General features: G+C 38.5%; 1 protein-coding gene across 1 annotated transcript in view; it reads right to left on the bottom strand.

Moving 5' to 3' along the window:
- The window catches only part of pitpnc1a (phosphatidylinositol transfer protein cytoplasmic 1a), a 114,311-nt gene that overhangs the window by 3,434 nt on the left and 83,221 nt on the right, over nt 1-27,656 (bottom strand). Inside the window, exons 3-7 of the mRNA XM_055184668.2 lie at nt 25,883-25,971; nt 22,142-22,149; nt 13,428-13,499; nt 2,990-3,085; nt 278-433 (exon numbers count right to left, since the gene is read on the bottom strand). Of these exons, the coding sequence (XP_055040643.1) occupies nt 278-433; nt 2,990-3,085; nt 13,428-13,499; nt 22,142-22,149; nt 25,883-25,971 (421 nt within the window). The remainder of the gene's footprint in view (nt 1-277; nt 434-2,989; nt 3,086-13,427; nt 13,500-22,141; nt 22,150-25,882; nt 25,972-27,656) is intronic.

The raw sequence follows: 27,656 nt of genomic DNA, 5'->3' as shown, positions 1-27,656 counted from the left end.
AACGTTTATCAAAGTTGTCCTAAGACAAGAACGGGTATTGGGTATTGGTTTTAAGACAACTTTTAGAAAAGGTCTTGATCCACTTCAAATGTTGACTAGTGTAGTTTGAAACACTAAATAATATCTGTGCTTCAATCTCAATTTATTTTTATGAATATAAACATAAATTTTTTTACTCACAAATCGCACCCTGGGTAAAATAAATGATAAGCAAAGGTCGATAAACAGATCTATCCAAAGGATTTTACGGGTCTTGTCCAGGACAAGCATAATTGACCTTGTGCACAAACTGCTCCACGCGTGTCTGCAGTCCCCACACCTCGAACTTCACTGTCACTAGCTTGTAGGAGCACATGATGGGTTCCTGCGTGTCTTTCCAGCCCTCCTGCAGCATACCTCGTGCCGTCTTCTCTGATTTAAAGTGCCGCAAGTCCTAAAGTGGAAAGAAAGCACTGGGATATGTTATTGAACTTGTGCAAATCAAAGACGCGCAGTGAATCTTTAGCACTGAAAAGGTGTGGTCTTCTTCTAAACCTTCACCCTGAATTTTCCGCTGCGATGTCCGTGGTGCTGAACTCAAGCGCATCAGGTGTCAGTAGATCACACGCACCCCATCAGCTCTGCTTATTTGCAACCCTGGACTAATTTGTGCTCTAAGTAGATTGCTTTGGTAATTATGTGCGTTGGTCTGTTGTGCCTTAGTAAATTTTTTAGTAAATACCCCATATTACTACTCCCATCAGTGCTTTTTGCATTTGCGCTCGCATGCTAATTTGCCCCGTTTAGTAAATCTGGCCCTTAATTTAGGTGAAGGCTGAAGTGACTTGGTAGGAAAAGTCCCAAAATCGCATCGGTTTTCTTCCCGTCAACATCAACTAATTCCACCTCTGCTTTACATTGCTCAAACAGAAGCTCGGCTGGCCTGGATCCTCAGATAGCAGCAGGCTGCTGCCAGAAAAAGATAACACTGCACTCCTCTAATTTATCTACGCTTCTCTGCAGGAGGAGAGTGAGGCAGTGTGTGAAAGCACATGACTGCAGCAGTACAGTGGAGGGGTGATTTTGAGTCTCGCGTGTATCTAGTAGAGACCTCAACAGGGTCTCTTTAATAATTTAGTATTGGCTCAGAAATAACCTGCAGTGCCTTATTTTCTTCTTTCTGGGAGAAGCGCACTCCAGTTTCTTTAAAATCCCATCAGCACTGAATACCATATCATAAAATACATGAGTACCAAGGATGTTAGTAAGGAAAATTACACATTATGATAAAGTATTGTACCATAGAGGCACATTTGTGTAGTCTATAAGCCAGATGTACTAACTGGTGCAAATTAGCCCGAGCGCGCAATTCCAAAAAAGCGCTGATGGGAGTGGTAATATCTGCGGGTTAAAGGTGCAAATTAAACAACACAGGCACAAAAGATGTTTCCATAATGACAAATGCAATCTACTAAGAGCAGCGCAAATTAGTTCAGGGTCACAAATAAGCAGAGCTGATGAGGTGCAGGTGATCTACTAACACCTGATGTGCCTTAGTTCAGCACCATTTACATCACAGCTGAAAATGCGGGTTGTGAAATCCCAACTAACGAAGCCATAAGACACTGAAATGAACTGGAGAACAAAACATTTTTTTAATCCCGTGACTTCTTCTAGTGACTCATCTTTTATTTTCTCCAGCATATAAAAAATAAGTGTTAAAACAATGCTCTGCCTTTAACCACACGCTCTCTGATCTCTGCGATGCCTTCTCTTATCAGCAACAATTTTAAACAATTTTCTTAAAAGAAAAATCCAGATAATTTACTTACCACCATGTCATCCAAAATGTTGATGTCTTTCTTTGTTCAGTCGAGAAGAAATTATGTTTTTTGAGGAAAACATTGCAGTATTTTTCTAATTTTAATGGACTTTAATAGACACCAACAACCAACACTCAACACGTAACAGATTCCTTCAACGGAGTTTCAAAGGACCATAAACAATCCCAAACGAGGCATAAGTGTCCCATCTAGCAAAACGATTGTCACTTTTGACAACAAAAATAACAAATAAACACTTTTAAACCACAATTTCTCGTCTAGATCCGGTCCTGAAAGCGTCAGCGTGACCTCACGCAATACGTCATCACGTCAAGAGGTCACAAAGGATGAACGCGAAACTCCGCCACAGTGTTTACAAGTGTGTTGAAAGAGGCCCATTTCTACGTTGTTGTATGTCAACTGATACTAATTAATGTCTTTGTGTCAGTTTATTGTTTAAAATGGTCCGCAAATGTGTGTTTTATATATGTAACACGTGACCTCCCTACGTCACACCCATTTACGTTAGGTCGCGCTGGACCGGATCTAGATGAAAAGTTGTGGTTTAAAAGAGCATATTTTTAATTTTTCTTGTAAAAATGACAATCGTTTTGCTAGATAAGACCCTTATGCCTCGTTTGGGATTGTTTATAGTCCTTTGAAACTACGTTGAAAAAAACTGTTACATGTTGAGTTAAGTGTTAAATGTTGGTGTCTATTAAAGTCCATTAAAATGAGAAAAATCCTGCAATGTTTTCCTCAAAAAACAAAATTTCTTCTCGACTGAACAAAGAAAGACATCAACATTTTGGATGACATGGTGGTGAGTAAATTATCTGGATTTTTCTTTTAAGAAAATGGAATATTCCTTTAAGCGCAGAATGATTTAAGGCAGGCACGCGCAAACATTAGTAAATTGCGTTGCGTGAATCATTTAAATAAATTTTGCGTAACTAGAAGCGAAACTAGAAATGCATATGCAATAAGATCAGTCTCAAAAATAACTAGACCACACAATTTTATCGCTAATTATCCACTGCGCGTCTTTAGTAAATGCCGACGCCAAAATGATTAGTAAATCTGGCCCTTAGTCTGTATTGCTTGTAAAAATTTACACCTTGTATAATAAATTAAATTTATAGGACATATTAAAAATCTCTTATAATAATCTTTATCTGCACACTTACCTCGGACTCCTTATAGTATCGCTCTGGGATTTCGTCATAGGCGATGTCGATTATACACACCTCTGTTTCTTCATCTCGGAGCTCTGTATCAAAGATCTACAGTAGAACGAGAACATCAGAGAGAAAATTGACTAGAGATGCACCATCTACTCTTGTTCAAGTGGGAGACGTCTTAACCAACTAGTTACGCACATGAAAATAAATTATTTCTTTATTCCCATTGTTAACCGCATATCACTGTTAGCATTGAAGCTCCTCAGGTCTTGCTGTTGACAGTACGCTGAACATTTTTAAATGGTTGACACCTAGCAGTAGGTTTTGACTAGGCATGTGCACGAATGGTTGAATATTCGATCTGCAATAATTATTCAAACAGAAAAAATGCTATTCAAATGTTTGTTTGTTTTTAATGCGCCACCACACACGGTTAAGGTTACTGCTCACTTAATGCATTTTCACTTAACCTTCCCTTAAGTCTTTAATGTAAAATATTAGGGCTGTCAAAAGATTAATCGCGATTAATCACATACAAAATAAAAGTTTGTGTTTGCATAATATCTGTTTGTGATATATCAAAATATATATAAATATATGTTTCTTACATACAAACATTAATGTGTGCATTTATATATATTAAATAATTACACACAGTGCACACATATAAATTATGCAAAAAACTTTTTGTATGCGATTAATCGCAATTAATCTTTTGACAGCCCTACGAAATATACATGAAAATTAATTTGTATGTATTTCTGATTGTTTTGGCAGGCTAAATATGGTTGTCTTTCTTCACAAAAACATGTCAAACTAAATAAAGAAGATATTCATATACAGTCTGTTATGTAGGCTATGTTTTTTCGTTCGCTACGGGCTATCACTTGGTGTTTCGAGTCTGTTTACATGATGATAGCGTAGTTTATAACCCTAAGTCCTCAAACTTTACACCTCGATTAGGTTTAGGGTATATTATATAGTATAATATAATTTCGTCAAGATCAAACAGTACTGAATTCGTACTAAAGACTTGAAACTCTTTAATGACATTTTTTTGTAGATTATTTTTTAAAGATGAATTTTAAAAATATATTTTTTACAATGTTCTCAACTAAAAAAATCTTATATTAGCTTGTATTTCCCAATTATAAGCCCTCTGTAAAATTGTGACAAAATCAAATATACATAAAACACTTTAAAAATACAAAATGCATGTCTAAATTGAAGTCATTTAAAGGGGACATATTATAAAAATCTGCCTTTTCCCATGTTTAAGTGCTATAATTGGGTCCCAACTGCTTCCATCAACCTAGAAAATGTGAAAAAGATCAACCCAGTAACTTAGTTTTGGCAAAATAGGTAATTGAAAATTGTCTCCCCTTGCGATGTCAGAAGGGGATAATACCGACCCTTAATCTGCACTATCCAACCACGGTACTGCCATTTAGTGCAGATATCAACTCATTTGCATTTAAAGGGACACACCCAAAACGGCACATTTTGCTCACACCTACAAAGTGGCAATTTTAACATGCTATAATAAATTATCACGGGGGTATTTTGAGCTAAAACTTCACGAATGTACTCTGGGGACACCAAAGATCTTACATCTTAAAAAAATCTTGTGAAAGCTCTCCTTTAAATAAACAAATATTCAAATATTATGTTACTGAAAAATGTCCATCTCTAGTTTCGACACCTCAGAACTGAACAATCTTCCCAATATCCGGATTAGTTATAATTTGCATTGAATATAGTAGCTTAGCTAAATAAAAATACTCTCCAAATTACTTTAAATGAAGCTTATTAATGCTATTAATCCTGACAATGCATCTGCGATAATGCAGATGTTCTTGTCTGCCTTATACTCATTGTGGTCTGCAACTTCAGTGTACACCAACCGTTCAGCTGCTAACTACACCCTGTCCACAGTAGGGAGCTCTTGGTCTTTGTATGCGAGTCGGCACGCGCGCATGTACTGCATTAGCTGCCACTCATCTGACATCACCTGTGTTTGCACCCTAACAAAGACTTTAATGGGTGAGAGCTCTCTTTCTGCATCAAAGGATCAGGTGCTTTCAGGAAAGAGCCCTGCGCTGCTGTTGTCTGGCACCTGTGCGGGTTTAAGGATTACACTGTAATTCAGATGCTAGTGACAGTGAGCTGCAGGGGAACATGGGGAGAATTGTATCAAACATCTTTATTTGGCAGCACATAACAACTTTTAAACACACATGCAGCCAGGAAGCAAAACCTTAATGGAGACGGACGGGCTTGTTCATCAAAAGGTAAAGCACAAAACATGACAGAAAACTTGGTAATAAGGAATGTTTTAATAAGACCCCTGCTGCTGCATAACATGCAAGAGTTTTAAAACTGGTAACACGAGAGAAAAGGGAAAATACGAGGCTCTTAGACAGATGAGGAGGCGGAATATATATCAAGGATTTGCGTTTTCCACTGCAGGTGCTAAAAGACTGGAGACACATGAGGGGATCGAATATCACTCCTCAGGGAAGACAGTAAATCGCTTTCCCTGTTACTGCCAAACCGACTCTAGTCCTGCGTAAATGATTTAGGCCACGATCTTTCAAGCTGTACGTATGTAATGTATACCACACAGTCATATTCCAACCAGTCTGGACCAATCACATAACAATTTATATTTACACAAAAATGCATCACACTAGAGAGATAAAATGGGCTGCAAATGGCATTTAAAGTGATACTCCAGCTAAATATCAAAATTCAACCATGATGTACTCACCCTCAAGCAATCTAGGATACAGTACTGTGCAAAAGTCTTAGGCCACCATGCCAGAATTAGATTTGTTGTTTTTGCAATGTTAGAGTGATCATATATATAATTGTTTCTCAGTCTCTTTAAAGGACAAGTTCAGTATTTTACACTTAAAGCCCTGTTTTCAGATTGTTTATGGTGAAACAGAACGGTTTTGATTGAAATTTCGACATATGCGGGTGTTTGTTGTTTCACCTCCCACCTCTAAAATGGGTGTATAGGTGCACTGGAACAATCCTTCCTAAAATGCATTAAACTTTCGTTTACAAAGACGTGAAACTCAGCGAGTGGTCAGGGGTGTTCACTGATATGCTCACACAAAAATCGCTGCTAAATACGCTTTCCAACAGGTGTTTTAGCATTCGTTGTTAACTTGTGGACCTATTTTTCCAAACGCCTCACACCTGTACATTCTTCTGTTGAGAGCTTGAATAATAGACACTGCAGCCCAGGTGGTGGCGCTAATCCGCCATTGCCAATTGCAAGAATAGAAACAACGTTCCCGGCGCGGAGTAATACCGTACCTCACAGCACATCTAATACAAGTCAATGGAGTTGGACAAAACTACGATAAAACCTGTTGGAATGAGTATTTTACAGCGATTTTTGTGTGAGCGTAACAGTCACCCCTGACCACTCGGTGAGTTTCACGTCTTTGTAAATGAAAGTTTAATGCATTTTAGGAAGGATTGTTCCTGTGCACCTATATAGCCATTATAGAGGTGGGAGGTGATACACCCGAAAATTCTCGGGCCAGCATGATATGTCCAAATTTCACTCAAAACCGTTCTATTTCGTCATAAACAATCTGAAAACAGGGCTTTAAGTGTAAAATACCGAACTTTAAAAGAATACATCCAAGAAATAATGTGTATATAGTTTTAAAAACTGTATACAAATATAAATTGATGTGTCGAGTTTTTAGGGTAAACTCCCCTTCCACTTGAGCAATAGCAGAAAACTGCAGGATCTCTTATGCTGCGTTTACACCAGCCGCGGTAGAGGCGTCAAGCGCGAGTGAAGTCAATGTGAAGACGTGTTGACGCGCGTCTGGAGGTCTTGCGGTGCAAATGAGGCGTTTGGCGCGGTGCTGTAGAGCAATTCCGCCTCATTCGCACGTCTAGTTCGCGTGAATTGAGCGTCTGGCACGGTACGCGCGAATGGTGTTTTTTGTGCATTTTGTGATTCACGCGAATTTGCAACTGACGCCCGAGTTGAACAAATTTTACTTTGGCGGATTTTCGTGCCGCATTACCCAATCAGGAGCCTACTTGCTGCTGTGGCGGCAGCCCCGCCTGGAATCACTCATTCAACATGAAGGAACGCTTGATATTGTCAGTGAGCAGTCACCCAGAGCTATACGACACAAGTTCTTATTTCTATAGAGACAGGAATAAAAGACCTCGCTTGGAAGAGTGTCAGTGAGGACATTGGGCAACCTGGTAAGTTGTAATACACATTTCACTTTCGAGTCACGTGACGTTTATCAACCCGCAGCGTTTAATTTCCCCCGATAGTAAGGTTACCAAATACAAACCGGTACACTGTAACTCTCTTGATAAATGCACAATCAACATCAGTCATCTTGCAAACAGACAACCGCATAGCACTTGCCCCTCCCACAAGAAGCAGATTTTGCCTCTGACGCGTGTAAAATGCTTACTTTTTCCGTGCGTCTAGAGTGAAGTAGACGTGCTGAAAAGTAAGCATTTTACGCTGTCAGAGAATGCATTCAAACTGGTCAAGCGGCAAACAAGGCGCGGTAGACGCGATTTTGACGCCTCAAACGCGGTTGGTGTGAAAGCAGCATTAAACCTAAATCAAATTAAATTGCAATTTTGTAAGAAAAATATCCATATTTTAAACGTATAAAAACTATAATAACTAGGGACTGTGTTAAAATATCGATATAGCTAACTATCGTGATAAATTTTTCCACAATAGTGTATCAATATTTCAATCTCTAATGTATCCGTATTTAAAACAAAATCCCCCTGTGTGCTTCAAACGACCTCATCCGCCGCTGTAGTTGTTGCTGTCCAGTTGTCTGTCATATACAGCCATTCCGCTAATGTCTAAAAAGATAGCGGGAGTAAGAAAATGGCATAAAATTTAAAAACGCCTGCAGCTTTCAAAGCCGACGTGTGAAAGCATTTAAAAATAAAGTAAAAAAAAATCAGCTCTATTATATTGCAATTTTATAAAACGGTTAGTTCCAATCCTTGATTCTGATTGGTCAATAGGTGTGCTTTATTCACAATAAAACACTGCTATGACCGCTTCACCCAACGGTTCTATTTAATATCACTGCGCCCTTAGCAACACCCTTAGCAACACATAAACATATAATGAGACAAAGTCTGAGAACAGTTTGTTGTTTTTATTTGAGCTTTCATGTTGTTGTTCGCATTCAGGGACTATTTTTTCTAGCGGAAGGAATGCTTTTATTGATTTAAATTCATGAAAGTTGCACTAATATTTTTTTTTACTTTAATATTGTGTGGTAACCGTTTTATAAAAGCAATAAGGTACTCGAGGCAAGTGCTGTATCGTGAATAAGTAACGGCTGAAGGGGTTGCAGGCACTCCGCTTCGCGTCGTGCCTAACAACGCCCTTCAGCCGTTACTTATTCACGATACAGCACAGCCTCTCGTACCTTATTGCTTACGTAAAAATTAATCTCTAAAGTATTGCAACATGCAACATATTGTATTGTATCGTGATATGTATCGTACCGTGAGGCCTTTGCCAATACCCAGCCCTAATAATAACTAGCTTCCAGTACGACGCCATCTTGGACTCACGCAATTCGCGAAAGTAACTGTGCAACGTACCCATGGCAACCAACGCTCACTACACTAAAAGTCAAATCCAAGATGGCATTCTTTACGAAAAGCTAGTTATTATAGTTTATCAAATTTGAAATCTGGATATTTTTCTTACAAAATTGCAATGATTACCCGCAGTCGATTTTAACCCATTGGAGCCGTGTGGATTATTTCTCTGAAGGATGGATGCACTTTTTTGGGGTTTAAAGTCAGTTGTTCCCTGATTCCTGTTTTTTCCATTAAAAGCTTGGAAGAGCAAGGACATTTACTAAAATAACTTCAAATGTGCTTGTCTGAAAGATGATGGATATATGTACATCAGATTGCTTGAGAGTGAGTAAAATTATGGGGTCATTTTGATATTAGGCTGGTCCCTTTAAAGGGATAATCCACTTTTTTTTTTAAAACGTGCTCATTTTCCAGCTCCCCTAGAGTTTAACGTTTGCTTTTTACCGTTTTGGAATCCATTCAGCTGATCTCCGGGTCTGACGCAACCATTTTTAGCATAGCTTAGCACAATCCATTGAATCTGATTAGACCATTAGCATCACGTTAAAAAATATCCAAAGAGTTTTGATATTTTTCCCATTTAAAACTTTACTGTTCTGTAGTTACATCGTGTACTAAGACCGACGAAAAATTAAAAGTTATAGCTATATTATAGGAACTATACTCTCATTCTGGCATAATATTCAAGGACTTTGCTGCCGTAACATGGCTGCAGGCGGCGCAATGATATTACACAGCGCCTGAAAATTAAAAGTAACCAGGGGGACCAATTATATCACTATGTCTGTTATTTTTAGCGCAATGCTAATGGTCTAATCCAATTCAATGGAATCTGCTAAGCTAAAAGTGGTACCGCCAGACCCAGAGATCAGCTGAATGGATTCCAAAATGCTAAAAATCAAATGTTTAACTGCATATTTTCAAAAAAAGTGGAGTGTCCCTTTAAGAGCATTTGAACAAATGTGAAGTAAAGAAGCACAAAAAACAGGAATAGGGTCAAAATGCTTGGATGTCCAAACGTGCATCACTGTTCCATCATATGAAAGTGGAATAATCATCAAAGCGGGTCATGCTGTAAAGGTCATTCCTCTAAACTTTTTGTCTGTTGAGCATAAAGACTTTGAGAGCAGATTTACAGAGAGGCCAGTGATCACACTGAATCACTGGGTCAACCACATCAAGGGCTCTGAATAACGCTGGGACTCGGTGTTGAAAGAAGCCATTACTCAACGTGAGCCTTGTGAAAGCACTTCTGGAGCTGCTCATGAAGTATGATGATCCATCTATGATGTGAAAAGTCACAAGAGACTGAAAAGGCTTTTAGCTTAAATTGACAGTGATGTGTGATGTAGATGAGGCTGCAGGGACTAGCACCATAAGGATTAATGGTGTGAGGTGTAGTGAACCTCCCTAAAAAATGATATACGGTAGAGTTTTTCAGCAGAAGCAATGGTCCCATCTTCTTCATCCAGATAAAGGAAATATGTCGAAAAATTGCAATGGCTGATGTCTCCCATCTAATTATCATTCAGTTGCCAGACCTGTTTGGATTACGCTGTTAATTAAATCTTTAACCAAGAATCAAAGGCTTAAAAATCTATATTTTTAACACATGAATGTGGTGGAGATCATTCGGCACTCGAGTATGATTTCAGCACCCTGGACAGTGAATATGAAGCGTAAAGGCACACAGGAATGGAAATATTGAAGATAAAACCTTCAGCTGTACTTTCTCCTTATCAACGCAGCTACAAAAGAAGTGTTGCCAGCTTAGCTTGGTGTGAAATATTGATGGCAAAAGAGCGTGCAGTCCTTGCCAAAGTACATTTAATTAAAGCTGAAGCGCATCGTTTGCAAATGTTAGATCTTCAAACACATAGCCACACACCTCAAAATGATCACAGAAAAGAAGAAACTACCAGCATGTGGATCTCAAAACGTTGTCATTTGGGGGAGAAGATAAAAGTGTTGCCGAGAACAAAGAAAGCGGTGAAATTCTTTACAAGCGAGCGAGTCTGTGTGCAGACACTCACAGGCTGACAGACCGTAACATCTGTCTGAAACATCTTGACGCGAGTAGTTCTCAAACCGACTGAAGCTCTTTTAATCTCTCTATGACAAACCCCAGGTGATATCACACAAACATTTTAATTAATTATCATTCACTCACTCTTATACCACAGGGCTGTTGAATGTGTCCATGGGTAGGCATTATTTTTTGAAAAACACACACCTGACCTGTCAATTGTCTTAAACTGCACCTATTTCATTGCTAAAAACAACCTTATTTTGTGTATTTGGTGTAATACAATGTGTTTGCGTGGTTTATGGTTAAAAAATGTGACACTCCTTACCATGTTTGAAAGATTTGCTTACAATGCAATGCTTACAGGAGTTAAAGGAATAGTCTACTCATTTTCAATATTAAAATATGTTATTACATTAACTAAGAACTGTTGATACATCCCTCTATCATCTGTGTGCATGCACGTAAGCGCTGGAGCGCGCTGCGACGCTTCGATAGCATTTAGCTTAGCCCCATTCATTCAATGGTACCAATCAGAGATAAAGTTAGAAGTGACCAAACACATCAACGTTTTTTTCACCAACGTTTTGGTGGTACAAAATAAAACGTAGCGCTTTTCTAAGCGGATTTAAAAGAGGAACTATATTTTATGGCGTAATAGCACTTTTGGGAGTACTTCGACTCGCCTGAAAAGTCCGCTCCCCTTCTTACTCTCATAATGGGAGAGGGAGGGTGTTACTGCGCCGAGTCGAAGGGGGCTAAGCTAAATGCTATCGAAGCGTCGCATCGCGCTCCAGCGCTTACGTGCACGCACACAGATGATAGAGGGATGTATCAACAGTTCTTAGTTAAGGTAATAACATATTTTAATATTGAAAATGAGTAGACTATTCCTTTAACTTACAGGCTGTGAGTCCAAAATTAAATGATGGCTAAGAAAGTGGCTGGAGCACAAATTTAGTTAGATTTTTACACCTTTTGATTGCACTTCTAGACAGAAATTATTATTGTACTTTCCAAATATGGGATTAGTTATTAAAAAGGCGCTTTCTTGTTTATATTTCAAACTGAATTATGCTGCCTATGAAGGCTGTCAGAATCAGTGTTGTTTTCGTCAACGATGACAATAACGAAATTATTTCGTTGATGCACCTTTTTTATATGACGATAACGTTTAGATGACTAGCTAAAAATGGCTCTAATGTGACGAAAACATGACGAGACGGAGCTTGTTTTGGGTATGCCCACCACACGGCTGCCGCCATGCAGCGCACCAAATTTTACACAACAACACACCTGGGGCTGTGGTGAGTTCGAAGGACCGTGGCGGTGACACCAATAAACGAAAACGACGAGATGATTTATGGACATACTTTCAGTATAATCCATCAGAAAGAAAAATGGAATGCATATTGGGAGACGACGGTAAATGTGGCCACAACCCACAAAAAGATTACCACCAACCTCAAGCGGCACCTGAAGGCTCATCACGCTGATTTTTTTTAAGTCACGCTTGTTAACATATTATATACATTCAATTTTACTCGACAATCGGCTTGTGACACATTTTATGGTAAGCTTAAGGTTTTACTTGCATCTACTTGTCAAACCTAAGCCCATTTCCAATACTTTTTAACCTTAAATAATTTGTTAAAGACTACGTCTTTTACTAAAATTGACTTAAACTTGACTAAAACCTTTTTGCGTTTTCGTCGACTAAAACTATCAAGTTTATAAGTGACTAAAATGTGACTAAAACCTAAAAGCATTTTCGTCCAAAAAACTAAGACTAAGACTAAAAGGCAAAAACAACACTGGTCCAAATGCGTTTCCTGGAGTCATTGCCTCATGAGACAGTGAGGCAACAAGTCAGCTGCCTTAGTTTTTGGACGCAGCCCAAGGCCGAAATCGCCTACTTTCATACTATACAGTAGGTGAAAAGCAGTAGGTGAGGCGATTAGTATGTCCAAATTGATAGTATGTCAAACAGTAAATGAAAACTACCCTGATGACCTACTACTTCTGTCAAGATCCCGAAGTGTTCATTCAAAGGACACTTTAGCTGTCCCCTTGAGTTAAATTGCGGTTGTTTAACGTCATTCAAATTAACGACTAACTTGTTGTTATGATGACGTATGTCACATGCTGTATCAACATGGAGGATGTAGTACGTCCGAATTTATTTGTACTATCCATATCCATACTATTTATAGTACCTACTGTTTTAACAGTCGATGAGTAGGTACTTAATCTAATTCAGTACCTACTGTCACAGTATGCCCAAGTTTTAAAAAGCAGAAGTATGAAAACAAATTGTGGACGAGTTTCAGTGAATGACTTTTGAACCGAATAAAATTGCAAAACTATTGCATTTCTTCTAATGCTGCAATTACAAAAGCCGCGTTAGAGGCATTAAGCCAATTTGAAGACGTGCAAACGCGCGTCAGGAGGCCTTGCGGCGCGAATGAGGCGTTTGGCACGGCATGGAAGACGCGTTTCCGCCTCGTTACCACGAATTGAGCGTCTCGCGTGGTATGCTCGAATGGTGCTTTTTGTGCATTTTGCGTTTAAGGCGAATTTGCGGCTGACGCGCGTCAAATGCTTGCTTTTTCCGTGCGTCTACTTCACTCCACACGCACAAATGCATTCAAACTGTTCAAGTGGCAAACTAGGTGCGGTAGACGCGATTTTGACGCCTAAAACGCGGTTGGTGTAAACGCAGCATAATACTTTAAAAGACAAATCTTACACACATGACTGTATATGCAGTATACATACGTTGTCATTGCAGCCTTTGTTGTCCTCATACTTGGTCTCTACATGGATGGAGAACTTCGGCAGGAAAGAACACTGAAAAAGAACAAAAAAAAGGTGTTAAAAAATTTCAAATATAAAAACTGCACATGGTCGAACTATTTTACTGTCATTAAGCCGTCATACGCCCCCGTCGAAAACATATCGGTTCCCCTTAAGTTCACACAGATGTCCAGGCAAAGTAACCATAAGGTGTTGTTCATCAGATTAACTATGCACCATTGACATTTAACTACCAAATACTAAACAGTCCAGTATACCTATAATGTTTAGACATTTACGACCTAAGATATTTGTAGCTCTGCTTTAATTGTCTAAATATTTTCTGAGGTGTACAATTACAAGAACGTTTAACCAACGTCTTGGGCAAGACCATGAGATGCAATTTTGATCTTTCTAGAGGGCTCACAAGCACGGGTCAGTGCTTCATTCGTGAACACACTGCAAGCATGCTCTCGGCTAGAGCTCCTATACAGCGTGTGTGCAATGCGGTTCAGTGCCATGGTGTTTTATGGTCCTGATGCTCTGCTGTAATGATGAGCTCTTTTCTGCCTCGCTGGATTTACCGCCTCCCTGTTCTCCCCACACGTCCTGAGGCCTCAGCCCCTCGGAGACCCAACACACTGCTGACTGATTCGATTAAGTACAGCTACCGCAATCACTTTACCAATCAATAGAGCTTGTGTTATGTAACAGTGCAGAAAGCACTGCGCTCTCTCTCTCTCAGTGGAGGAAAGGATCGAGAAGAAAAAAGACAAGGTGAGAAGAGATGTGTAATTAGTTGAGAGGAGTAATCTTTAAGTTTTTATCTGTTTGACATGCTGTCATAAAATGCCGTCATGCTCATGAAAAGCATGTGTAGATAACCAATACAGCAACATACTTACAGTTGATTCCAATAGAGTGCAACAGCATAAATAATGATAATATAAAAACATTTAAGCTTCTGTAGATGTCAAAAGCTAGAAGTCGGTAAACAACAACAACAGCCGTAGCTTGATGATGCAGTGAAAGAGCGTGAAATGATGGGAGTTGTAATCTTGACCTTCATGGTCGATAGAAATCGATTGAAGAGGACTCAAACTAGCTCTTTCAGACTAGCTGACATTAGACTAGCTAAGTCTAGACTAAAACGTTTTTATTTTCAAAAGCATACAGTGTTAAGATTTGCATGATTTTAAGGTCATATTTTTAATTGTTTTTTGTACTGTTTGTCTTGAGTTTATCTGATGATTTTTTGAAAGCACATTGGTCAACTGACGTCGTAATTAATATAATTAATGTAATTACTATATAAGTAGTCATTGTCAAAAAGGGTGAACCCAGTGGTTGGATTAAATTAACCCAGAAAATGTTTATATTTGCCCCAACAATAGGTTACAACCAAAAACTGTAAAAAATATGGACGTAGTGTCCGTGACTTCACCCATAGGTTTGTGAAAAGCTTTTTTGAAGCCAATAGTTGGCGGAGCCTGCTGTGGCCATCTTGACCGTGCTTCACCGCCATAGACTGTAAAAAATATGGACGTAGTGTCCGTGACTTCACCCATAGGTTTGTGAAAAGCTTTTTTGAAGCCAATAGTTGGCGGAGCCTGCTGTGGCCATCTTGGCAGCGCGTCACCGCCATAGACTGTAAAAAACATGGAAGTAGTATCTGTAATGCCGCCCATAGGTTTGTGAAAAACGTTTTTGAAGCCAATAGTTGGCAGAGCCTGTCATCGCCATCTTGGCAGAGCGTCACCGCCATAGACTGTAAAAACATGGACGTAGTATCTGTAATGCCGCCCATAGGTTTGTGAAGAGCTTTTTTGAAGCCAATAGTTGGCGGATACTGACGTCGCCATCTTGGCCGCGCTTCCCTCGCCATAGACTGTAAAAAATATGGACGTAGTATCTGTAACGCCGCCCATAGGTTTGTGAAGAGCTTTTTTGAAGCCAATAGTTGGCGGAGCCTGATGACGCCATCTTGGCAGCGCGTCACCGCCATAGACTGTAAAAAATATGGACATAGTATTCGTAACGCCCCCCATAGGTTTGTGAAGAGCTTTTTTAGAAGCCAAAAGTTGGCGGAGCCTGCCGTCGCCACCTTGGCAGCGCATCACTCCCATAGACTGTAAAAATATGGACGTAGTGTTCGTGACATCACCCATAGGTTTGTGAAAAGCGTTTTTGAAGCCAATAGTTGGCGGAGCCTGCCGTGGCCATCTTGACCGTGCTTCACCGCCATAGACTGTAAAAAATATGGACATAGTATCCGTAACGCCTGCCATAGGTTTGTGAAGAGCTTTTTTGAAGCCAATAGTTGGCAGAGCCTGACGTCGCCATCTTGGCAGCGCGTCACCGCCATAGACTGTAAAAAACATGGAAGTAGTATCTGTAATGCCGCCCATAGGTTTGTGAAGAGCTTTTTTGAAGCCAATTGTTGGCGGATACTGACGTCGCCATCTTGGCCGCGCTTCACCGCCATAGACTGTAAAAAAATGGACGTAGTATCCGTAACGCCGCCCATAGGTTTGTGAAGAGCTTTTTTGAAGCCAATAGTTGGCGGAGCCTGATGACGCCATCTTGCTTCACCGCCATAGACTGTAAAAAACATGGACGTAGTATCCGTAACGCCGCCCATAGGTTTGTGAAGAGCTTTTTTGAAGCCAATAGTTGACGGAGCCTGATGTCGCCATCTTGGCCCCACGTCGCTGTGCATCACTCGCAGATTACCAAAAATAGGTAAAGGTGAAGTTGAAGTGGCTGGTTGCTGAAACCACGCCCCCTAGCTCAAATCTATTGACAGCAGTGTCAATTCACCAGTCACTCAAGTGACCACGCCCTTAATTATGAAGAACTTTAAGGCTTAATATAATTTAAACTGATGAGTTACATAAAAAGTCACCGCCCTCACAGTTCTCATGAAGGGCAAAATAAGCTATATAGACCAAAAACACTTTTTTACCAGGCTGTAAACATTATTTTCTACTGTAAAGTTGGGCATTTTAACACGGAGGTCTATGGAAATTGACTCCCTTTTGGAGCAAACCACTAGAGTCGGTGAATTGCAGTTTAAGTCACTCCCATATTAGCTTCATCAGTTTTCCTACTATGGAAGTCAATGGTTACAGCAGCTGTGTGCTTACCATCATTTATTAAAATATCTGCTTTTGTCTTCATCAGAAAAAAGAAATTCATACAGATTTACAACAACATGAGAAAAATGCCGAATTTTCATTTTGAGTGAACTATCCCTTTAATTATTTATTCTGAAGGGAGATATATTTGAACTTTACTATGATAAGGTATCTGCAATCGTATACTGTAGTAAATCAGGGACAGTATTTCATCTTCTCCATCAATGAGAAAAATCTCTGAATTCCTAAAGGAAGACTACAGTGTTCATAAATCTGATGAGAGATCCACGGCAGCGGTAACTATGGAAACATAAAGCGAGCACTGCAGCATCCAATCCCATGTAATGCAATCCAGTAAGTCAACGCTCTCAACTACTGACTGTAAGCATTGTACGTGCATATATATGTGTGAATATTTGCACTTAAATGTTTAAGTTAAATCAACTTGGATTTCTAAGTTATTTCAACTGTATTGACTAGTGAACTAAAGCAAATTCAACTTGTTTTTCTGACTTTCAGAACCTGCATTAAAGAATATAAACTATATTTACTCTGTGATGCTACCGTATCATCCAGGGAATATATGACAAGCTTTTTCCCGTTGGAAGTGACAAATGAAAAGATGAAAACTTTGATACGTCTACTGCATGTGGAAAAAAAACTCTTATCTATGACTACACATCATTTTTTGACTTTTTAATCCCTCAAGCACCCAATGGATGTTTTCCTGTATGCTTTGTGTGGAAAATGCAACCATGTCCTACATTAACATGCAGCTGTTTTATTTTCTTCTCGTTCACATCCCCTGGTCTTTTCTCATCTTTCCGTGGCTCTCATTTGGGTTGTTTGTGTCCTGTGGTTCCTGGCATATGCTTGATTATGATAATGGTATTCTCATGAAGAGCTCTCTCATTCATCTCTAGGCACGAACTCGGCACGCAGAGCCACATCGAGCTTCGCTTGGCTGCGGTCCGGCTTAAGTGAAGACCGAATCCTCCAGCCATCTCCGACGCTCATTTAAAGCAACCTGTCATGTTTCTACACTTCAGATGTCTGTACCTCCTGTGTTCCTTCTTTCTAGACTGGCTGTTAAACTTTTCACGTCTCTAAGTCATATCTTTATTATATTAATTAGCCTCAGAGGAATTTTGTCTTGAGCTGTCTATGAAATACACAAATACATTTCCCATAAAACCTAATACAGTCTCTAAAGACACCTGGTCTGTCTGGTTTTCTAATTATATTACAGCAAAGCAATGAGAAACAAGAATGGTGCATTCTGGGATAGTGTAATAACATGAGGGTTAAAGGGAATTGGCTTCGAAACACAGTATCTCTATCGCCAAACGCAGCGAGATGCCTTGCTTTTAACTTTAGCATGCCAGCGACAACGTGGGTGTTAGCAAGTGGCACAGTGGGGTGTTTGTGTAATTCGGCAGAGAAAAAGTTTAACGAAATCTCAGGAAAGTTACGAAATAATGTGTCACTGTAACTTTACCCTTTATAACGGTCTTTTTATGTACAATTTAGGGTTAGATATGTGCACATCTGCTACCAATATGTACCTTTGAGGTTGTAATATAAATCTTTAGGGGCCATTTCATAGAATTAGTGGCATTTCTGTCCCCAATACACTATGGGGCTGTTTCCCGGATATGGCTTATCCTAGTTATCCTTATTAATCCTGGATTAATCTAAACCCTGTCCGGGAAACTGCCCCATTATGAAAATATAAAAATGCATCAATTATAAAATGACGTATACATTTTATAATTAAGCAAAGTGTTCTGCATATTAATCTAAAAACTAAGTGGAAACTATATAATTTAAAACATTAATAGAAATAAACTACAAAGAACACTGAAAAACTGAATTCTTGCTCTCTATCGCTATACTTTACCTTTAAATATAAAACACAAAATTCTTCAGATATCTTTAGTTCTTAGCATTTTTGTTGGGGTCCATATTCCATCTTTGCTTTAAATATTTTTTACCCTTAAAAAGTCATAATATTTAATATAAAACACACATTTCGGTCCTGTTACTCAACACGCTCCCCCCTCTGTAAATCTAGGAATATTCCAAAAGTTACATTTTCAAGAGGAAGTTACATCATCTGGATCTTTTGATGGCCATGTGAAGATCAAAAGTCATCTCATTTTCTTTTCTGTATATTTTATGATATTGATGCTATGACTGTGAATGTCAATCTTAATGTTCTGTACTGTTACCTATATTATTTCTTTAACTCTTTCCCCGCCATTGACAAGTTAACTCGTCAATTAAGAGAAAACGCTTCCCTGCCAATGATGTGTTTTTCTGGCAATCCTTATATTCGTTATTATCCACCCGGTGGGGCTCTTACCCAACTTATAAAACCCGGAAGTATCCCCTTAGGGCAAATAGTTCAAACTCTGTGTATGTTTTGAGGATCGCTCTTTATCTGATCTCTATCAAAAGTCCATCACAAAAAACATTTTTTTAAGCAAAGGGTCTGTTCCTTCATTTGGTTTAGTGTATGTTCATATATATTACTTTTGTAAAAAAAAAAAATGCTGGCGCTGGCTGGCAACTTTTTAAAAAAATGCTGGCGGGGAAAGGGTTAATGTCATTGGTTTATTTTAAAATAAAATATCTTGGTAAATCACTAGAATTTGCTCAGTGTCTTTATGCTACTAGCACATATTTAATGCAGCTGGTTGATTCTCACGAAAACTTGGTTTTAAAATGTCAAGAATGAAAATGTAAAAATTGCTTAAATTTACTTTTTTTCCCACCAGACATTGAAAAACAAAGTCTGGAGTAAATGGGAAATGGGAACATTAATTTAAAAACTTTTACTTATCATTTAACACTTTTTGTAACATAATTTAAAAAATTAGTCCTAAAAAATCTCATTACCGCAACAGTCAGAAAACATCAACACTGACATATTTTCAAAATGACATGACAAACCTGAAAGAACATAATTTGGAGATTCTGCACATGCATTTAAAATCAAAGTATTATGCTTCTATTAATTAAATTAACATTTAATAAGCATCTGTTGCGGTAATGATAATCAAAATGTCGTGTAAGCATTCTGACAAGACAATATTTCAAATTAACTGTAAAAAAAAATGATCTTACCTGGTAGCCATCTTGAAGTAACTGGTCCATGTGCTTGGTCACTCAAAATCAAACTTTATTAAAATTCTGTATGTGTGCTTAAACTGTTCTCAAAAAGTGTTGCGGAGGATGAGAACATCAGGCATGGACACATAATTTTCCTAATTTTTCTTCATTATTATTATACATGAATATTCAGTAAATATTTTTTCTGTCATCTAAAGTAGTCTAGCAAAACATCCATTTATTTATTTTTTCTTAATATTTTTGTGTTAATTTGATTAAATTACAACATAACGCATGTTCAAACCCAGCCGGACACATTGCGGTAATGAGAATTTCAGAAAATCAGATAAAATTTCCAATTATAAATTCTTATGTTGAAATCACACATTGTGCAAGGTAGAACACAGTATTGTGTTAATTCTGATGCTTTTTAATGTTACTATATTACACATTTTAAAGCTAAAATCATTAGTGCCGTGGTGTTTTAATGGTTTCGTGAGAATCACCCAGCTATGCACGTATTAGCTAAATCTATGCTAAAAGATTTTACTTTCAGTCCTATTACCAAAATGCCTCCACGATCCTTCATTAAGAAACCATGTTAAAAATAAACTAGTTACCTGAGATTGACCAAAACTCATTTTGAAAAGTAAAATATGTGTGTTATTAGATTTAGGGCCAGATTTACTAACAGCTTACGCCAGTGAACCAACATTTTGCCGTTAAATAACGACGCAGTGGATCATTAGCACTGAAAAGGTGTGGTCTAGTTATTTCTGCGACTGATCTAATTGCATATGCATTTCTAGGAGTTTCTGTTGTTTCAGACGCAAAATTTATGGGAGGAGATTATTTAAATGATTCAGGCAATGCGTTTTACTAATGTTTGCGCGTGTGTTACACTGTAAAAAAATTCCGTAGAAATTACAATGTTATTGCAGCTGGGTTGCCGGTAATTTGCCGTAGATTAACATTTATGTTGTTTGCTGGCAAAAGTTTGTTCAAAGTTAAATACATTATTTATATATTATAAATATTAACAAGTTTTTATCTTTACAGAATAAAACTATACAATAACAGCCTCATGCAAAGCATTCTGGGAACCAGAAATCATCATCAACCTTTTTCTGGGTTTTGCTTCAGATTTTGTTTCCCAGAATGTTTTGCTTGATGCTGCTTTTTTAGTTTTACTTTGTAAAGACAAAGACTTGTAAATGTCAAATGTTCATTTAACTTTGAACAAAATGTTGCCAGTAAATAACATAAATTTAAAGCTACGGTAAATTACCGGCAACCCAGCTGCAATTTCTACAGATTTTTTTTACAGTGTATGACTGGTATTTTTAACAGAAAAAAGCATGTCTTAAATCATTCTGCGCTTGAAATGGCTGCAGTTGTTGCTGACAAGAGAGGCATCACAGAGATCAGACAGCGTGTGGTACCAGGCAAAGGATTTTTTTAACACGTAACAGTTTATTTGGAATGCCAGAGGAACATATTATTCAAAAATTTTGTTTGCCAGGCCATGTTATGTTTTATATGCTGAATAAATAAAATATGAGTCACTAGGAGAAGTCACACAATAGCAGGTGTTTCAAAACTTCTTGTAAACCTTCTTTTTTGGTTCTTTTCAGTGTCCTTTGGCTTGGTTAGCTGGGATTTCACATCCAGAATTTTCAGCTGCGGTGTCCGTGGTGCTGAACTCAAGTGCATCAGGTGTTAGTTGATCACCTGCACCTCATCAGCTCTGCTTTTTGTGACCCTGAACTAATTTGTGCTGCTCTTAGTAGATTGTGTTGGTCGTTATGGAAACCATCTTTTTAGTAAATAACCCGCAGATATTACCACCCCATCTGCATTTTTTTGGAATTGCGCTCTCGCGCTAATTTGCCCCATTTAGTAAATCTGGCCCATATTTTAAAAAAGTTGCAAACATGCAAATGGCACAGATTCAGTTGAATGGCCCTTAGGTCATTTTATGGCATGGTAGCCTAGGACTTTTGCATAGTACTGTATATTATATTCAATGTTCTGATGGTGAACTTGAAAACTGAGGTTTGTTGCCACCATAGAAACCCATGCAAAAATGTATAATGGAAACATACGTTTGCATTTGTCTCTGCGTTTGCCTACTTGTCTTAAGTGTATTTCCAGCGTCAAATAAATGTATGCATTTGTACACAGGCATACAATGTGCACGGCTCAATGAATGACAGCCAGAGAATTGTACATTGTGGGAGATCGGTGCTCTTGTTGGGAGGGGCTTCGACAAACATTATCAACGCTGAACAGCCCGCTAAGCCTCTACTGACATCAACACATGGCCCGTTCAATTAACCCATCAAATGCTTACAAGAGCTCTGTTATGTTATTGTCTGTGACATTTTAGTTCAAGTTCATTCCACTTTCAAGTGCACACACAATAAAATAGAAAAAAATACTCACTGTGTACTCTGGGAGCCAATCGTAAGGTTGACGTGGTAGAAAGGGAGAGAGACAGACAGCAAGAGAGAGACAGACAGCAAGAGAAAGAGAGACATCGTGTTAAAGGTCATGGTCTAGGCAATAAATGCAAGACAGTCTTGAATCAATCACACTTTTTATCAAGGAAAGATTTCAGTAGTTCATTAAGGTTTTCCTTCTGGCTATATACGCATGAGCAATAAACTACTATAGAGGCATGTATTCTGGTTAGTTAGTCTATGTGTGTTTATTTCGTAAGTATGTGCCTCGTGCCTTAAAGGATTAGTCCATTTTCTTAAAAGAAAAATCCAGATAATTTACTCACCACCATGTCATCCAAAATGTTGGTGTCTTTCTTTGTTCAGTCGAGAGGAGGTTGTGTTTTTTGAGGAGAACATTGCAGGATTTTTCTGGTTTTGATGGACTTTAATAGAGCCCAACATTTAATACTTAACTCGACACTTGGCAGTTTTTTTCAACAGAGTTTCAAAGGACTATAAACAATCCCAAACGAGGCATAAGGGTCTTATCTAGCGAAACGATTGTCATTTTTGACAAGAAGAATGGAAAATGTGTACTTTTAAGCCACAACTTTTCGTCTAGGTCCGGTCCAGCGCGACCTAACGTAAATGCGTAGTGACGTAGGAAGGTCACGTGTTACATATATGAAACGCACATTTGCGGACCATTTTAAACAATAAACTGACACAAAGACATTAATTAGTATCAGTTGACATACAACAATGTAGAAACGGTCCTCTTTCAAGACGCTTGTAAACACTGGGGCGGAGTTTCGCGTTCGTCCTCTGTGACCTCTTGACGTCATGACGTATTGCGTGGGGTCAGCTGGCGCATCACGACCGGATCTACATGACGAGAAGTTGTGCTTTAAGGGTGTATATTTGTTGTTTTTGTTGTCAGGGGTGACGGTCGTTTTGCTGGATGGGACCCTTGTGCCTCGTTTGGGATTGTTTGTAGTCCTTTGAGGCTCCGTTGAGGGGAGCTGTTGAGTGTTGTGTTGGGGATTAAATGTTGGGCTCTATTGGGGTCCATTGGAGTGGGAGGGGTCCTGCGGTGTTTTCCTCAGGGAACATGGTTTCTTCTCGACTGAGCAGGGAGGGACATCGGCATTTTGGATGACATGGTGGTGAGTAAATTGTCTGGATTTTTCTTTTAAGAAAATTGACTAATCCTTTAACTAAACACATGTCTCTGAGATGTCTATGTTATATGCATGTCCCATGAGCAATTGTAACATGAGGAATGTTACAATGACATTTAGCAGCTGTATTTGACATTTACAATGTAAAATGTTGGTAAATGTTCTCTTAAAAATGTTCAATACCTTTATGCCCCATGGTTATTGCATGTCTTACTCATAAGAAAGGTCACGAGAGACACAAGATTCAATGAGATTTGAAGTTACTTACATATGTACCACCACGTTTGAATTTATCGGATCTAAACAAATGGATGTGTTTACTTTAATTTTGTTAAATAAGCTCAAAATGTTAATAACTTCTCCTAGAAACATCATTTCCTATTGATTTCACACTCAATACGACATTTTCTCAATGAATATAAAAGTTGTCAAGGTTATATTTTCACAAAATCTGTATAAATCACTTAAAATGACGATTTCACAGACTTGGTCACCTATATTAACCCATTGAAGTCATTTCATCACTTTAATGATGGATATTTGTGTTTTTCGGGGCTTTAAAGGTGCAGTGTGTAAATTTTTGTGGCATCTAGTGGTGAGGTTGCGCATTGCTCACCCCTCGCTTTTGAAACGCATAGAGAAGCTACATTAGCCGCCACGGTACAAACATGTCATTGTCGGAGACAACTTAGTAAAAAAAGTTTGTCCGTTAAGGGCTTCTGTAGAAACATGGCTGCACAAAGACTTCCATGTAAGGGGACCCTCGATGTATGTAGATAAAAACATTTCATTCTAAGGTAATAAACACACAATGGTTCATTATGAAAGGTCTTTATACACCCCTGATAATATAGTTTTGATAATTATTTTGGATTTCTGTCAAGAGATCCTTCTAAAAATTACACAGTGCACCTTTAACGATGAAACGTTGCCCTGGAAATGGCTGCAATTGTTGCTGATACAAGGAGACATCAAACTGTGGTACAAGGCAGATGATTTTTTTCACACATATCAGTTTATTTGGAATGCCAGAGGGACATTATTCAAAAACATTGTTTGCCAAGCCATGTTATTTCTTTTGCTGGAGGAAATAAAAGAGGAGTCACTAGGAAAAGTTACACAATAGCAGGTGTTTCAAAACTTCTTGTAAACCTTGATTTTTTGTTCTCGAATTCTTTTCATTGTATTATGGCTTTGATTTTACATCACAAATTTTCCGCTGCATGTGGTGCTGAACTCAAGCACACCAGGGGTTAGTAGATCACCTGCACCTCATCAGCTCTGCTTATTTGCGACCCTGAACTAATTTGCCCTGTTCTTAGTAGATTGCATTGGTTGATATTAGGGATGCACCGAATCCAGATTTTTTAGGTTCGGCCGAATCCCGAATCCACCGTTTAAGATTCGGCCGAATCCGAATACCGAATCCTACTCGCATCCTTATTCCATTAACACAGTAAAGCACATTAATGAAGTAAACAACGTCCGCAGTGTATTTTTCATTTTATTTAATTTTAACTGTACATTATGCCAGGATGACAAGTTGGAAAAACTATTTTGACAATTACCATAAGCATATGCATAATGAAAGCGATGCGTTGCAACACGTTCGTTTTTCCAATAAGCAAGCAGCTCCGCGCTGAAAACTATATTTAACTTTGAGTGAGAAGCTCCGCTCGTCAATGTCAGTTTTCACACGGCCGTCCAATTACAGTGGAGGAGGGGCGGAACATTACCACAGCAACCAACCGGCTCACAGCTGAAGCATCACAGCTACCAAGCGCTCGGCTGAAAAACAGCCGGCATTTGGCTTCCTCAAGGCGTGTTCAGCCGTGTTTAAAAGTTTTGGTGTGTCCAGCCCCTAATGCTCACCGAAAGAAAAAGCTCATCTCCACGTCAGCACCCGATGTGTGTAATCAATGGCCGCGTGACGTCGACCAGCGTAGCGCAAGCCTAGGGTTCGGTTCGGTGGAAAAAAAATCTAGGATTCGGCCGAACCCGAACCCCGTCAAAAAGCCCAGTATTCGGCCGAATCCGAATCCTGGATTCGGTGCATCCCTAGTTGATATGGAAATCATCTTTTGTGCCTGTGTTATTTAATTTGTATCTTTTTAGTAAATAACCCGCAGATATTACCACTCCCATCTGTGAGTTTTTGGAATAATTTGCCACGTTTAGTAAATCTGGCCCTATAATTCATTTTGGTTTATTTATAAACAAAAAAGCCACAATACTAAAAAATGTAATGGTATTTTACAGTATATTTTATGTACTGTACTATGGTAGTGTAGTAATATGTTGTTCAATCATTTGCATCTGTGTTTATGTATTTGAATACTAGTTTCTAGCAAATAATCTCTAACAGAAAGGTTCTCAAACTTTTCGGCATACAAATATGCACCTTTGAGGTACCAACATGCACCTTTTAGTGAACTTTAAAACTTGTCACCATCTCACACCCCCCAGTTTGAGAACCACTGCTCTAACAGAACATTTGTAAGTACAAACATGTTTGTATGAATACAGTAGTCAGTATTAGCAATCCATGCATCTGTAGTTACCGGTGATGGTGTAAGGATAATAATTCCATGCTTTCTCCGTCACATAGAAGATTTTGGGCACCACAGCTCTGGCCCAGCTGGGCAGCTTGCTGAAAGAGAGGAAAGAGATGCACAAGGAGTGAGAACATAGAGTACCAGCTGATTTTGTGAGTGCCAAACAGCCCGTCCCTCTGACTGCAATAAAAGCTGTAATGATAGACTAAACGTTGCAGAGAGGAACAGTAATGGTCACTTAGGGAAGAAAGATGCTCTTTTGCTCTGATCTGAGATCAGGTTCTTTGAATCGCTGCCAAAACTCAATCTATTTAAGAGCAGCTGTGAAGATGGTCTTCAATCAGTCGATCAGCTCTAATAAATAGACAGTCGTGCGAATGGTGTGGATCTCGACAGACAGCTACTTTGATTATTAACAGGAAGCACGGGGCAGACAATGAGTCACTAAGGGGTTCATCTTTAAACTTTAAAAGGTTTATGTACCAAATGCAGTGCATAAGTTACAACTTAGCGTAATTATGATATAAGGAGCACTAAGTATGATAATGTAGACATTTATACTCACTTATATTTGAAGAGAGAGAAGATTATGTGAATAAATTACTGTGTACTGTCTGTGTACAATTTCTGCTGCTATTGGATTATTGAAGGTAAAGACAGTGTTGGGGAGTAGTTAACTACAAAGAGCAGCGCTGTGGCAGCGTCTTCTCTTCTTAGATCACAACTCCAATTGTTTATTACTGCCAACTATTGGTCGGTCACGTGTCTTTGCAGAGATCGTCTGATGATTAAGTACAGAACGTGCAGGGGTGAAGTTGACACACTCATATTACAATGTGCGTGATGGCAGAATCTCACGATGTAGAGATCAATTGTCTCTTAAAGAAACAAACAGTAAAGCTTACACGTTCATATGTAATCTATGCAAACCAAAGCCTTGTCGGTAGCACTTTATTTTACAGTACGTGTACTTACCTTGTACATATTTTGTAAATATGTTGTACTTACAGACAAATGTCTGGTACTTACTTTTGATATCTACATGGTAATTAAATGGTATCATTACTGTACTTACCAGTGGTACATACTTGGTAGTTATAATGTAACTCTAGATAAGTACTGGGTTATACCAGATACATACTTATAGTGTAGGTATAGTGTAACTAACAAAAATCACTACTGTACTTACAAATGAATGTACAATACAAGTTATAGACAACAATGTATCATATTTTATGGTTTTACTAGTTAATATAACTCACAGTGGCATATGTTTACTATGCTATAACTTAGGTGGTAGGTCCTGTGTAATAACTGTGTAAAATGCAACACTTTATTTTACAGTCCTGTTTCCATGCAGTTACTAGTGAATGTACCCAGTAGGTATTTAATGCTTGGGTTTAAAGTGTACAATAAAGGACAAAGATAGAGAGTGCAAAAATCAGTAATGTTTGTTGTTAGTTATCATATACGTACACTATAAGTACCTTTCATTTACTTACACTGACCTGTAAGTACTACACACTTACCATGTATATAGGAGATGTAAGTACAGTAATGTTTCTCGTTAGTTCAGTATACATACACTATATGTGCTGTCATTAATGTACACTGGCCTGTATGTACTACACACTTATCGTGTACATACAATTTGTATGTACATTACTGCTTGTTATTAGTTATCATATATGTGCATTATAAGTACCTGCTTTACTGCTTCTATATCAAATGTCTATGTCTATTTCATTTGTAACCTACAGTACACTTACATGTAAGTAGT

Source organism: Misgurnus anguillicaudatus, chromosome 19 (assembly GCF_027580225.2).
Source record: "Misgurnus anguillicaudatus chromosome 19, ASM2758022v2, whole genome shotgun sequence".
Lineage (NCBI taxonomy): Eukaryota > Metazoa > Chordata > Actinopteri > Cypriniformes > Cobitidae > Misgurnus > Misgurnus anguillicaudatus.
Note: the sequence above shows the minus strand (reverse complement) of the source record. Positions and strands in the feature narration are given on the sequence as shown.